General features: G+C 40.0%; 1 protein-coding gene across 1 annotated transcript; it reads left to right on the forward strand.

The window, feature by feature from the left end:
• The first annotated feature begins 12301 nt into the window (after positions 1-12301).
• LOC137584142 (mitochondrial 2-oxoglutarate/malate carrier protein) lies at positions 12302-14291 on the forward strand. Its single transcript, XM_068299392.1, has 2 exons — positions 12302-13072; positions 13138-14291. Exons 1-2 carry the CDS (start codon positions 12923-12925, stop codon positions 13972-13974), a joined length of 987 nt encoding a protein of 328 aa, XP_068155493.1. The 5' UTR covers positions 12302-12922; the 3' UTR covers positions 13975-14291.
• Positions 14292-14494: the final 203 nt, after the last annotated feature.

Here is a 14494-nt window from a genome sequence, read left to right on the forward strand (position 1 = left end):
CTCTATTGTTTTGGGAAAAAGGAGCCAATATAAACTCTTAAATTTTTGTATTAACCAGATATCGAAAGTATGTCTGACAATGTTGAAACATTTTGGAAGGAGAAATTTCCTCTCTCGCATTTTAAAGTGACATTTTATACTCATTTTCTATTTAATTTATTAAGAATTGAATTGAATAGAATTGAATACCCACATATTTTGCCCTAGGGTATTCAGAATGTCTTCTACAGTACGATTGATAAATGGTTCTTATCGTTGCTGTTCTTTTTTTGAGGGAGAAAGAGAATTTATTGCGTATCATCAAACAGCGGCATAACAAGGTGCCTGCCGCCACAGGGCGCCACCTGGCGATGGTAAAGCGAAACTCGTTCATGTTGCTGTTGGTACGTTAATTGAAATTCGTGGATCCCAGGTGAGGCATTCATCCATCGTCTGTACATACATATGTAGAAATATATGTACAAATATATGGAGTTCAATGCATGCGCATTCTATGTACATGTTCGTGTCTGTCTCAGTGGCCGTGTCCTGTGAGCTTGTTCTGTCCGCTTGAATGTGTGTGGGGCTTTTACCGTGTGCCTTCTGCCTTATGCCCTGTGCCTTCGCCTGCTATTGGCTTTGGCAGCAACGTGTTGAATTACATAATTTAAACTTTCTGCAGCTGCATAATCCCAGGCAGAGATTGCAGTTGCTGCAACAAGTGGCGCACACATGGTGCATGGTCTGTCCATGGATGATGTTGATGATGGTCGGGTGGTTGCTTTTTATTAGATCAGTCCCTGTTGTGGCACTGGCAGGACAAACTTTCTCTAACACGAAACTCGCTTGTGGCACCGCATGCCAAAAGCTAAAGTTGAAAATTAAATTCCTTCGGTAAGCGCATCTATGGAACACACAAACAAACACTCCACACGTAGGGTGCTCTAGTAGGAAACTTGTCAGCAGGAATTGCATCCAACCTAGGAGTTGAATTTTGAAATAGGACCCTCTGTGTAACCCACTTGAGTCTTATCAATATCAGAACCCCGGGACTGAGTCGGAGGCCAAGACGCATACATAATATGCAAATGTAATCAGTGCCTACATTTTATGTTTTACTTTTCGATGCAAGAATCAGCGATTCTGGGCGTGTGTGTGTTTCAGTTTTATGCATGTTTTATGTTCACAGCAACTTTGTATGCAAGGACCTCTCACACGATATCCTGGATAAGCGAGCCAACGAGACGGCCATAAAAAAAATATGTACATACGTGGTGACTGCTGCTGTTGCTGTTGTTATTGCTGCCACTGGACAGGCCAATTTCAGAGCTATTGGCCAAGAAGCGTGGCAAGGGGAATCGTTAAGTGCACATCTATATATACAATAGCAACAGCAATACCAATAAGTTGAGCAAAATACAACAACAGCTGTAAGCATGCAAATTGGCTTAGTACCTACAACTAGTAAAAACCAACATTGTTTGACCCTTCTATTTCTCCATATCGTAACAAAGTTGTTTAGCAAAAAACGCAAACATTTCTTATGGAGGAAATTCTGCTCTAGCTTCTCGTTTTAGAATCTTTGGCTTCCCAAGGAAATAGTTTTAAGAATTTTAATGAATTTTTTTTATGTGACTTTTTTCTTGTTTCTAATGTTGCCCCATTGATTTAGTTTTAGCCTGCCAATATTCAACAGAATTCTAGTGGAAATGGGCAAAAAAATAACGTTAACTTCCTGTGCGTTTGACAAAATTGCAAATAAGTTTTCCCAGTGACTTGCATGTGCAGATGTGACGAGCGGAAATCAGTTAAGCAACTCCCCTGCGGCCATAGATGGAATTTTACGTTTTTCATCTGGCATGCAAAATTGTTTTCTTTTTCCCTGACACACACACACACTCAAATACATTCATATAGACGAATAACCACATACACAGAAAGCGAGTCTTTCATATTTATGTGCTGCGGTTGAAATGAAAAACATCAGAATATGAAACTAGCCTGAACATGGACGTAGCCAAATTTTGTCAATAATTTCGAATCTAAACTCAATCAGAAAACTGCCTACAAAACACTTTTCATTTCCACCATTTTGGCCAAGCTAATAAACCTTGGCAAAAACTTAGCCTCTTGAAAACGTACTTAAAACTATTTTCAACTGACTACGTTCTTCTTCTGCATAGCCACAGACTTAGCATGAGTGTCTAAACTGGAAAAATAAAAAGTGAAAACCTGCTGGCTACTACTATATTCCCATCTACATATGTATGTGTGTGTATGTGTACTCCATGTCTAAGCACCGCCTGGCATTGTTCCCAGTTTCCATCATTGGCAATCCGCGTAGTCGGTATTTTTGATTTCCTTTTTCCTTGTATGTTTTTAGGTTTCGCGGCTGCTGGGTTGTGGCTGGCAGCATCAGTCGATTTTAATCAATTCAAAACGAAACACAGAAATAGCTTTAGATGGAGCATATGCAGCTGTCATTTTTTGTTTTTTTTTGCTTGTTTACTCTTACCAGTAAACGATTTCGGTTTGTTTTTTGCACTTCCTGCATATCCTAGGTAGTCTTACCTTTCTGCATTGCTTAAACGAGGTCAGAGATCTCTCGAAAAGGTAGCTGAAGGCAGCTTAAATATTAAATACTCAGTAAATGCTAGATACACAGCAAACTTTGTCAATATGAGCAAAGGAAAAAAGTACTTCACTTCAGGATTAAGGACCAATTATGTTAGCCTCTGGAAGATTATAGACCCGGACTATCTTGACAAGGACTCTTAAACTTGTGCATAAAATGTGAATCGTTTTGAATGGTTCACTTTTGGCATACAGGGCAGCCAAAACTACTTGTTTGATTAATAACCCATTAAAACAGATATTATTTTTCTTAAGTTTTCAACAACAATTTGTTACTTTGATTTAGTAAAACTATGATGCTTAACCCTAGTTAACAGAGTCAAGAAGAAATTCAATGATATCGTTGTTTGGCAGCCCTGCTCACAGGAATATTTGTAAACGGGGATTTTTCGCTTCTTTTTTTTTGATTGAATGCTTGAATTTAATTGGAACTGCATGGCCTGTTGAATTGGCATACAAACCGAATGCATAAATATTATTTGAAAGTGAGACGAGGAGAAGGCACTTTACAATTGCACACTGACTCACCTCACACATTGTAGGGTCGCGTTGTGTGTAGACTGACAGCCACCTGACATAGCCAATTTTCATCGAAAGCCAACGAGCATTGACTTTTGAACAAATTGCAGTGAATTGGCGAGTTTTTTTCACCGGTTTTTCAGGTTTTCTTTTCTTTTTCTTTCAGTTTTTTTGCTTCGCGAAAATTTGTAAAATCAAATTTTGATGATAGAAAAAATAAGCCAGACGTCTCATCTTCACACTAATTGCCATGGCAGCTCGTTAGGTCGAAAACGAGCCAAGGGCGAATAGGGCTAATAATGTGGGGGCTAATGTTAATGCCATTGGCCGCAGGTTTTTCTATTTTTTTGCCCTATTTTGTTTTCTGTTTGTTAGCTTGCCCAAGCCCTCAGATAAACAACACGAAAAAAATATTAAATGAACCGCAAAATTGTGCAAAGAAGTAACTTGGCCTGGTGGGAGGGAAGTGGAGGAAAAATCTTTATGCTGTGTTGTGTCTGCAAGTGAAGGGAGCGTTCAAACTGTTTGAGCAAGATGAAAAGCTAAAAATAAATTGGCATACTTGCATTTATGTCGATGATCTCCTTGGACCTTGGACTTTGCCAATGAAGTTTACATATCAGCCAAAGGACCTAAAGACCAACCACATAACCATTTGCACGAATTCATAAATTTTTAAAGCCTTAAGGTTTTCCGTAAGACAAGTCAAGCATTACGAGACAATTTCTCTTCGTTTGCTTTTTCTTTCTAGTAATTTGCCGCCTGCTTTGGCCCACAAGCAGAAGCTATTTTCAATTGCCAGCTTTTTTTATTATGCTTTACCAAGCGCGTCCAGCCGCAATGTTACAGTCTTTGTCTGTATTATCCACTCCCCTTCTATATGGCCATGTCCTTTGGCCGTTGTTTTTGCCTTTGCCATTGCCTTTGACTAAATGTTGAAGTGGAGTTAGCATAGCGTTGGAACGGAAAAAAGCATTGCCTACTTATGGGCTGTGCAATTGCCTGACAGAAATTGGCATGCAAAAGAAGGGCCGCTATATAAACAAGAAATAAAACAGATGACAAACAACTTGATCATACGGAATTTGATATGCCCTTGAACATTATTGATTTTAGTATATACATACATATACATATACATATACATATACATATACATATACATATACATATACATATACATATACATATACATATACATATACATATACATATACATATACATATACATATACATATACATATACATATACATATACATATACATATACATATACATATACATATACATATACATATACATATACATATACATATACATATATATATACATATACATATACATATACATATACATATACATATACATATACATATACATATACATATACATATACATATACATATACATATACATATACATATGTATTACCTACCGATGGAGAGACGGTAAAAGAATGTTATTTCAATCATGGCAAGTTTTTTTCAACAGCAAATCTGTTTATTGAAAAGCAAAGACATTGCTCAGCATCAAGTGGTGTTGGAATTCATTAACATTAAATGTAGAAAATTACGAAAATCGAAATAACTCAAGTGGGAAAGCGCATATACTTAAGGTTAGAGCAAAAGGCAAGACATTGGCACGCACAGCCAGGCAATAAGTACATAGTTTTGTGCTCATTTTCGGAGACATTCTCTTGCTCTGTGTCAATGTAACCGCCAGAGGCATTTCAATCGTTCGTTCGTTGGTTCTTTCCTTCATTCATCCAATCATCAGAGTTGTCCTTTGCCAGTCCCCCCTCCTTACAGCCACTTTACCCAATCGACGCAATTTGTATTATGCGCCTCAGCGCCTTTGCACTTAATGCCTTATTTGTATTTAATCGCGGCTTCCGTTTCAGTGGCCCTCTCTTGGGCGAAGCCTCGTCGATTACCTCTACTGCTTCGATTTCTTTCGTTTGCTTTCTGTTATATTCACTGGTAGATGGCAGGAGACAGCAAAATGACACAATTTTCTAGTTCTTTTGCTTCTGTTGATTGCTCTGTGACATTCATCAGTTTGATTTGTTTTTTTTGCTCTCCAACTTGAAGTTGTTTGCGGCATTTGATTGAGGCCAATGAAGCTTGCAATGCTTCGACCGATGCTGCGAAAAGAGTTCCATCTCGCTTGCTATCAACCTTCCTTTTATTCTTGTTTGTTCACTAAAAAATGCAGTTCACGTAAAATTTTGAAAAGTTTGTCACCACAAAACATTGACAGTTGACAGCCCGCAAAAACTGAACTCGGATTAGTCATTTGTTGGACAGTACAAAGTTTTTACATTAGTCATATGGTATTTATATTTACATATACAAATATACATATGTATATACATATAAAGAGACATTCACTGAGTCTCATCGTATGGAAATTAAAGGCAGACAAAGGAAGAGCATAAATGGGATAGGCAGGAATGCCGAGTAAAGGAAATACAATACAAAGGGACCAGCAGACCTGCGAAAGCCGCCTTGCGGTATGCAATAAAAAGCAAATGTAACGCAAAATGTTATTACGCATACGCTATGTGTGACTGTGAGTATTTGCTTGTGTGTGTGCGTGTGTGCGTGTTGCCGTAGCCGGCATGTTTGTCTTTAAAGGTTTGTCCAACCCCACCGCACCATACCCCCCCGTTCCCCAGTACCATGATGTCTTTTTATTTTACTTTGGCTTTGAGGTCGGTGCCAGTCGGCGCCCTGAGCTTTTAAAATGCCATTGTTTGCAGCTGCGCTTCGCTAACCCGAACCCCAGTGACCTCACTGGGCTGCTCTTGTTCTCTGCTCTTGCTCTGCTGTCCTTTGGTACAGTTAAGCTTAAGAATGTTTCCCACCATATTTTTTTGTTGTTTTCCGTACTGGTTTTTTTTTTACTGCACTTTAAGATGACTTCATTGTGGGTTTTACTGAAAATTGAAATGTGATCGGGCGGAAGGATATATTCGGTCCAATCATTTTATTAGTTTGGCATTTAACCAGAATCTCCAGACACATGTTACACCGGCTTTGATTGATGCTACATAGCCCAGCAGCAGATGCAGGATGTGGCCAAGGATTTCAATAAAGTTTTATGCCTGTGAACAGCAGCATTTCAACAATTCAAACTGCGGTAGGTAAGGGTGAAGACTATCACAAAATGTTTGGCAAAAAGTTGCAGAATAATAAATCACTGATGACTAGAACGACGACAGCGTTCCTGTTCCTCGGTCTGTTTGTATTTCCGTCTGTCCGGTCTGTCTGTCTGACTGCCTCTTCGTTTGTCCGACTGTTGAACCTGAACCTGTCTCAGTCTGTGCGGCACGTGGGTCTCTATAAAAAAAGAAACCCAGACAGAGCAGACAAACAACTAAATACTCTTGACATATAAAAGGGAATTAAAGAAAGTGTGTATAACACAAATGTCAGGTGGAATATGAAGTCTTATATACTTATTATGATGAATGATGCATTATACGAATTCTCTAACCATTAAAGTGTGGGTTTTATGGATTACTTGACAAACTGATGAAAGTTTATAACGATTCTGAACTAAAGTCCATTAATGTTAACAGAAAACAAAAGTAACTAATCTGTAAGTAAGTTATCGTCGTGTGATATTTCGATATTTCTGTTAAAAAGAGTATCTTTTATTCTCTTATGTTGTTATTCAACTAAACGTTAGCTTTGTTATGTTTAGGGCTTATTTTTCTTCAGGGTGCGAAGTGTCCTTATGTAAGAATTGAGATACACATAGACGTTTCCAACTGCTCCCACCATTCTGCACCATTCTATGGCTTTCCCTTACCTCCATTTTCGGGCACAGACACTTGGCATTAACACCATAAATTTTGTGGCCTAAACTATGCCTGGCATTTCACTTTGAGCATCAAGTTTGCTTGTTTTTTTGTTTCCCTGTTTCGTTTGTTTTTGTCGCCTTTGTTTTTACTTTTTGGTTTGGTTTGGTTTGGTTATGTTGCTGCCTTTTTAGACGGGCCAAAAGAGAAAAGAAAGGCTGGCCCGAAGGAAAACTAAAAGTGTTTCAGCTTGAAGCAGTTGAAAGTGCTTCGGTCTTGGCCTGCCGCATTTATAGAGAGAACTATAGGAAGGGCAACAAAGTTGCAGCCGCAGCAGATTTCAAGTTTTTATCTGAATCTGACAATGAGATGAAGTTGACTTTCGTTACTTAGTCGTAGTTACACAGATGAAGCCACAGACATTTTTAGCCAAAGTGGCTTAGTTTTTGAGGCTGCTTTTAATTTATATAGCCACACAGAAAAAGACAAGAAGAAATAAAAAGGATAACACCCAGAAACATACACAGTCACTTAGGCACACATACATACACCCTCAGACATAGTAGCCATAAATTCTTGGACTTAATCAGCAAGTGGTTGTTGCTTATACACAACAACCGAATGTGTGACAATGTGGCGTATGCTTAATTTTTATACATTTTCACCACGCTATCAAATACCAAATGCAAACTAATTTCATTGCCACACAAACCGCCAGTTAGGATAACCCTTGGGATCAAAAAGGAAAACATCTCATATAACAATGAGGACAGAAGAATATAATTTTTCATTGAGCTGATGCGAATATAATCTCCGGCCAACACGTGGCAAACTAGTGAGAAAGGGGGGAGGGGGAAGCCCTTAAAGGACAATACTGACACGGAACAGACTGAGGGCCCCTCATGCGCTCGGTTGGCTGCCCAACACAATGGAAACATAAAAACCTTTAGAATGTAATGGCGTAGGAAGCGCATTGTCAGCCCCATTAATGTTGATTATACACTAATGTATATACTAGGGTGGCGACAGGTGAGCCCTTCACTGCCATAGTGAAGCGGTGCTGCAGGATGGTCAACTACCAAATAACTAACTAACTGAACGGTGACCATAATGCAATTTAGCAACACTTAGCCGAGGCTTTAAGTGTGGCATCGAAAAGTTTTGCCCACACACAAAACTGCAAAAAAAAAAAGAAAAAAAAATCCTTAACTTTTAATTTGCATTCGAGTGGCGTTCGGTTCTACAGTTGGCAATACGCTAAGTAAGGCGGCTCCCTGGCAGGTAGCAGGTCTCCGGTCTACGGTCTCGAGGGATAATTATAATGCCATTAGCATGTTTAGTCCACAATCAGATTTGGTTCCACCCCCCTCTCTTGCCTTTCACTTCCCCCATTTGCCCAACACTTAAATTGGCTGCGGCCGTGCTGCTAATCCTGGCGAGTTTTCCATTTCTCCATTCAGCTCCTCTTCCACTCCATTCGCATGCAAATTCTAATAGAAAGTTAAATGTTTATTTACGCAAAGGGGCAACCCGGGGCGACAGTCAAGTGGCTGGGCGTGGCGTCCCAACTAGTTTGTCGCGCTTTGCATATTGCAAATGGCCATCCGCATCCTTTAAAGCAATTTCAACTTTCAATTCGAGGACAGTGCAGGTTTTTTTTTTGTGTGCTCGTTGTGTGCTCGTTCGCTCGCTCGATGGCTTGAATCCTTAAAGCGGATTGCATTAGTGTTGCTTCTAGCCAAAGTGTAAAGGAAGCAAAGGGTGTAGTAGGGACAAGCGAAATCTGGAATGCCGTTCTAATTTAAGTGGCACACGAGGTACGAGGACAGGAAGTGGGAATGGAAATGGAAATGCTAACAGGATGAGTTCAAGCATTTTTACAGCACTTACTACATACAAATCTGACATGAGTCAAGTGGATGTGCATGCAAAATAGATTTCAAAAAGTTGTTGAATTTTTCATCGCTTTAAAGGACTAAGCACAATTAACAGCAGCAAATTTTTAGAGCCAGTAAAAAGGAATTGGCCAATACTTTAATTGACTTTCCATTGCATTCTTAAGAGTGCTAATTTCCTCAAATTTTTAAAACTTACTCTAGCTTGTGTAAACAATGCACGGATTACAAGTAAAATGTTTTAGTACCTCGGCTTATTTAAGTGCAGTAAAGGCATTTGTATAAATTTGCAATTGTGCATGTCTTAAATTATATTTTAAGAGTTTGACTCTCGGCATTTCTTTTTAATTTAATGGCAATTTCGGCCAAGTGCAACTAAGTTTTCTGTTTTTTTTTTTCAAACTTGAAGTCGACTGGTGCCAGGAATCGCTGCAGCGACCTTTGTCTGAACTTCAAGGATTTTTATTTATTCAAGTGAACGAGCCAAGAATAAATGGAGTTCGGTATGGGTATGGGTATGGGTTGGGAATAGAGAAAGGAAAAGACCAACTTATTTTGGTGTGCCAACCAACGCACTGAAATCTTCCACTCGATTTGCACTCGAACAACGTTTGCCAAAACTGTTTGTGCTCTGGCTACCTGGCCTAGGCACCCTTGCTTAGTTTCCACATCCCTGGCTGGAATGGTGTTTGCCATAACGCATCACTAAACGGCCTGCAACGAAAATAAATTCGAGCAACTAGCGCAGGTGAACTTCGTTGGCGTGCCTTTATACGGCGGAGAGTCTCACATCTCTCGCACTTGGTTTAAAATTAGCATGTGACGCCAAACTGTTGATTCAACTTCAACTGAGAGGTTTTTTGTGTGCTCAGCCAGAGCAGGAGGCGGAGTAGGAGGAGTCCCCAGTGGAGTCTATAACGAGCGACCTTATCATTTTAGCATTTTCCAACAAAAGCCAGCCTTGTCGGGTACCTAACCTGGCCTGGCCTGGCTTGGCCTCGCCTCGTTGCTGTTAGTCTGTCTGTGCCTGGAGTACATGGATTCATTCAACTTTGCACTAATGTCACATGCTTTGATTACAGTAGCGTGAAATTTTATTGATTGGCCAACGCTAGCATCACATGAATGATGGAGATGCCGCCCGACAGCCAGTCAGTTTTCCATATAAAGGCAGCAGGACGATCGACGAACGGTGTTTTTCGATGAGCAAGTAGAAAGCAATATTGATGACAGCACCGATGAAAAGTAAAAGAACCTGAACAAGCAGCACAAGAGCCGACCTGATGATACACTTCAAATAAACGTTGATCCTAGATTTCCTGTCACATGGATAGAGAATTGCAGTTTTCGCCAATCTTAGGATTTAAATGCGCTGTTAATCTTACAAAATGTCACTAACACAATCCGCAAAGTTTCCATGCCCAGGCAACTGACTCTTTGCCATGGTAAATGTCCAAGCGTTCAATTTCACTTACAATGTCCTTCACACTGAATGCATATATGTATGGGGTGTGTGTGTGAGAGAGTGTATGTGCGACCATATTAACTGTGGCTGGCGGTGCTCATGTTGCTGTCGCTTTTTCCCTTGTTGTAGTTGTATGTAGTTTTATCTTTAGCCCACTTGACAGCTCGAGATTTCACTTTTTCTCATGCTCCTCTTTGAAGCATCCTCTTCTGATTGCTTACAATCTCTTCGCTCGTTCCACGTTGATTCATCTTATATCTGATATCAGCCAAAAACGAAAATCCCTTACAGAGTATAAAGGCAGGGGGAACGCGCTAAAAATTGAATTGAAATTGCTTCAGCTTCAATGGCAGGCAAACGACAGGCAATCTGTTGAGTCCTTCTTGGATTCTGATTGAATAAAGACGGAGCAGAGCAAAAGCGCGAAATATACATATCCGAATGGCTGGCTGGCTGGAGATTCAATCGCATCTTGACTGAATGCAGCCTCAAGATACGGATAAGTGTAATATAATGATAATTTGTTTAACGATATGGCGGCTCCATGGATATAATATGTCATTTATGTATGCCTGCTTAACAGGCACAAAATAAATGTTTAAATCTTGCAAACTTTAAGCAAAACCTGTTAAGGGCTTGTCGGTGGATTTCTTTGAAACTATGTAAAGGCACAAGCTTTATCATTTACCCACCCCCCAAATCAATGGATAACACTATTGGAAGCAACTTAATTTGTTAGAATAAACGATTTGTAGTTCCCTAGCACTAGTTTTCTAGAACTAGGCCATAAATAGTCGTGGTACACTCAATTTATTATCACATGGGCGTTAAAATTGAATCAGAAAGACCAAAATATTGAATCAGTGTGTACATATTTATGGTCTGATTAGGGCAATTACGATAAAAACGCAGCAAATATTTCTGATATGCGGGGCCCAATAGAACCCCCCATTAGGACACAAATTCAGCTATCTACATAGGACTACAAAATACTGTGTAAATACCTCAAAAAGGGATGATTTTTAAGGCGTAAATTGTATATCGTTTTTTAAAATGAATTAATCACTGCCAAATGCCTCTTAGCCTTCCAACTGAACTTAGTTAAGGATATTTGACAATTTGGGGGAAGTCCCCTAATACAAATTCGAATTGAATATGATAAATATTGCATTTTATAGAATATATCTAAACTGTTATACTGTTAACTGCAGGTTTAGTCCTATATACCTTCCTCCATCTTTTGTAGTGGGTGTAACGGGAAAGATAAAGAAAACATATGTATGTATGTATGTGTGTCTATTTGTACATTGCGATCTAACAATGTTCGTTTGCGATTGTGAAGGTGTTATAAATTTGTTTTGTGTAGATTTTTACTATGCCATGCAAAAATCTGGCAAATTAAACTTGTGCGAGTGGGCGAAATAATTCCGAGTAAACAAAATATGGCTAGAAGGGTAGCAGGGAGGGGTGCAGCTAACGGTCGGCAATTTCGCCTTTCAAAATGCCCGTGGCCAAAATACACAGCTGTTTTATGTTAAACAACACCGACCTGCTCTCTTTATGCACAGTGGCACAAAAACAAATATTAATTTTGTTTTAAAATATTCTATTATTAAATTTAACTTTGTTTAATTGTATCAATTAATGGTTTTTAAGTTTTTGCACAATTAGTTATAGTTAGTCTCTGAAAAAGAACATTTAACTATGATCCAAAAGTGTAATACAAATGTACAACTTTGAACCACGGTTCAGTATGAGAGCAGCTGATGAGAGAAGAGAAATTAAACTATATGGCCACAGGGTAGTCGAGTATTGAAGTAGTCGAGCAATGTTTTTAAATATTATTAAATGTCAACTGATGTTATAAAAGTAAAATTAGTAGTTCATAAACACACGTTTTTTGAATAATTTTCAAAATTAACTAATGCGTATTGTATATAAATTACTTTACAAAATCAATAAACTCGAATATTTGCTAAGCATAGTCTGGCAACCCTGGATGCCTGCGCCGTCGCTCTTGCCACACACGTCATCAGCTGAGCTGCAACAACAACCTAGTTTCGTCATTGCTGGCTGGTTGCAATTAATTTCGGTTTTCTATTGCAATTGCAAATATTTGCAGTGCTTTCTTCTTATTTTATTTAAATTTAGTGGGGTAGTGCAGTCGGGACACGTGCTAAGTGGTCGAAAGAGTGGCGCCTAAAATTAGCCAGAAAAACGCCGAGGAAACGAAGGAGACGTATCGGAGACGTGACGTGCGTTGACATTGAATCACATTCGCGTTAGCCGTGGTCGTTGACAGAGACAGAGAGAAAGCGAGCAAAAATAAAACGAGGAAGCGTTGGTGGCTACAGCAATAAAAACAACAACAACAGCTACCGCACAATATCAGCTGCTCGGACGTCGGAGAAGGCACAAAAATTTATTATTAATTGTATGCCACAGGCAGACCAAAACGGAACGCACATTCCCAGAGCAGCAGTGACCAGCAGTGGGAGCAGTGCAGTAGCAGCAACAGCAGCAGAGACTAGAACTGGAAACTGGAATCAATTGAGTGGCAGAGCAAGTGCATTTAATCAAAATAAAATCTTTGGTGTTGTGTAATCGCTCAGTAGTGGAAAAACATGGCCAGCACAAAAATTGTGGAAAACCCATCACCGTCCAGCCAGGACCCAGCTAAAAAGAAGGCTGCTGTCGCTCCGAAGGGCATTAAATTCCTGTTTGGAGGTCTATCTGGCATGGGAGCCACAATGGTTGTCCAGCCACTTGATTTGGTAAGCACTACGGCAACTCAGCCTACTGTTCTCTCTCAGTAATCTTATGGTCGCATCCATCATAGGTTAAGACCCGCATGCAAATTTCTGGTGCCGGTAGTGGCAAAAAGGAATTCCGCAACTCGTTCCACTGCATACAGACTGTGATCAGTCGGGAAGGCCCGTTGGGTCTATACCAGGGTATTGGAGCCGCTTTGCTACGTCAGGCAACCTACACAACTGGTCGTCTGGGTATGTACACCTACCTGAATGACACATATCGTGCTCAATTCCAACGGGATCCGAATCTGGTGGCCAGCATGGCAATGGGAACTATTGCTGGAGCTTGCGGTGCATTCATTGGTACTCCCGCTGAAGTCGCTTTGGTGCGAATGACATCTGATGGACGTCTGCCGCCGGCCGAGAGACGTAACTATACCAATGTGGCTAATGCCTTGACCAGAATAAGCCGGGAGGAAGGCATTGCTGCTCTTTGGCGTGGCAGTTTGCCCACAGTGGGACGTGCCATGGTCGTCAATATGACTCAATTGGCCAGTTATTCGCAATTCAAGACCTACTTCAGAACTGGACCACTCAAAATGGAGGAGGGCATCAAATTGCACTTCTGCGCTAGTATGTTGAGTGGCCTGCTGACCACTATAACTTCTATGCCATTGGATATAGCCAAGACACGCATTCAGAACATGAAAACGATCGATGGTAAACCGGAATATCGAGGCACTGTGGATGTGCTGCTTCGTGTGGCCCGCCAGGAGGGCGTGTTCGCACTGTGGAAAGGATTTACACCTTATTATTGTCGCTTGGGACCGCATACAGTGCTTACTTTCATTCTGTTGGAGCAGCTTAACCAGGGCTACAACAAGTATGTGCTCGGTGTGGAAACTGGTGCCTCGGGTCTGTAGAATGGAGGCGATGTTGTTGTTAAAGTTGATCCATTGTTATAATACTATTCCGTTGAAGCAACTATTCCAAACTACCAATCGAAGGACAATACATACTTACGACCATGATGCGTGTGTGCGTGCATACATATATATAGTTAAGTGAAAGTGAAGGCTATAACAAATGTAGGGCATTTAAATGTCGGCAATTCCGATGACAATATTACAAGTTTACATATATTTCAAAGTTGATTCAGTTTTCTATACTATATAAATGTAATTGTGTAGTGGTTTAAGTTAAAAGTCGATTCTCAATAAAGCACAAAATCATCTGAAAATTACGAAAACAACAACGATACATATATAAATGTATCTCTCATTATCTACACGCTGCGTGTGCTGACTATTTGGTTTTCTCACAAAAACTTTGTATCAGTGTACGTAAGTAAGTATTTCAATGTCAAATCAAGTTGGTAGCACCCTCGGCGCTATCATATGCTCTGTATGAGGGCGTGGTGCCATATGTCGTTACTGCATATTA

Source organism: Drosophila tropicalis, unplaced genomic scaffold, assembly GCF_018151085.1.
Source record: "Drosophila tropicalis isolate 14030-0801.00 unplaced genomic scaffold, ASM1815108v1 contig_878, whole genome shotgun sequence".
NCBI classification, from domain to species: Eukaryota; Metazoa; Arthropoda; class Insecta; order Diptera; family Drosophilidae; genus Drosophila; species Drosophila tropicalis.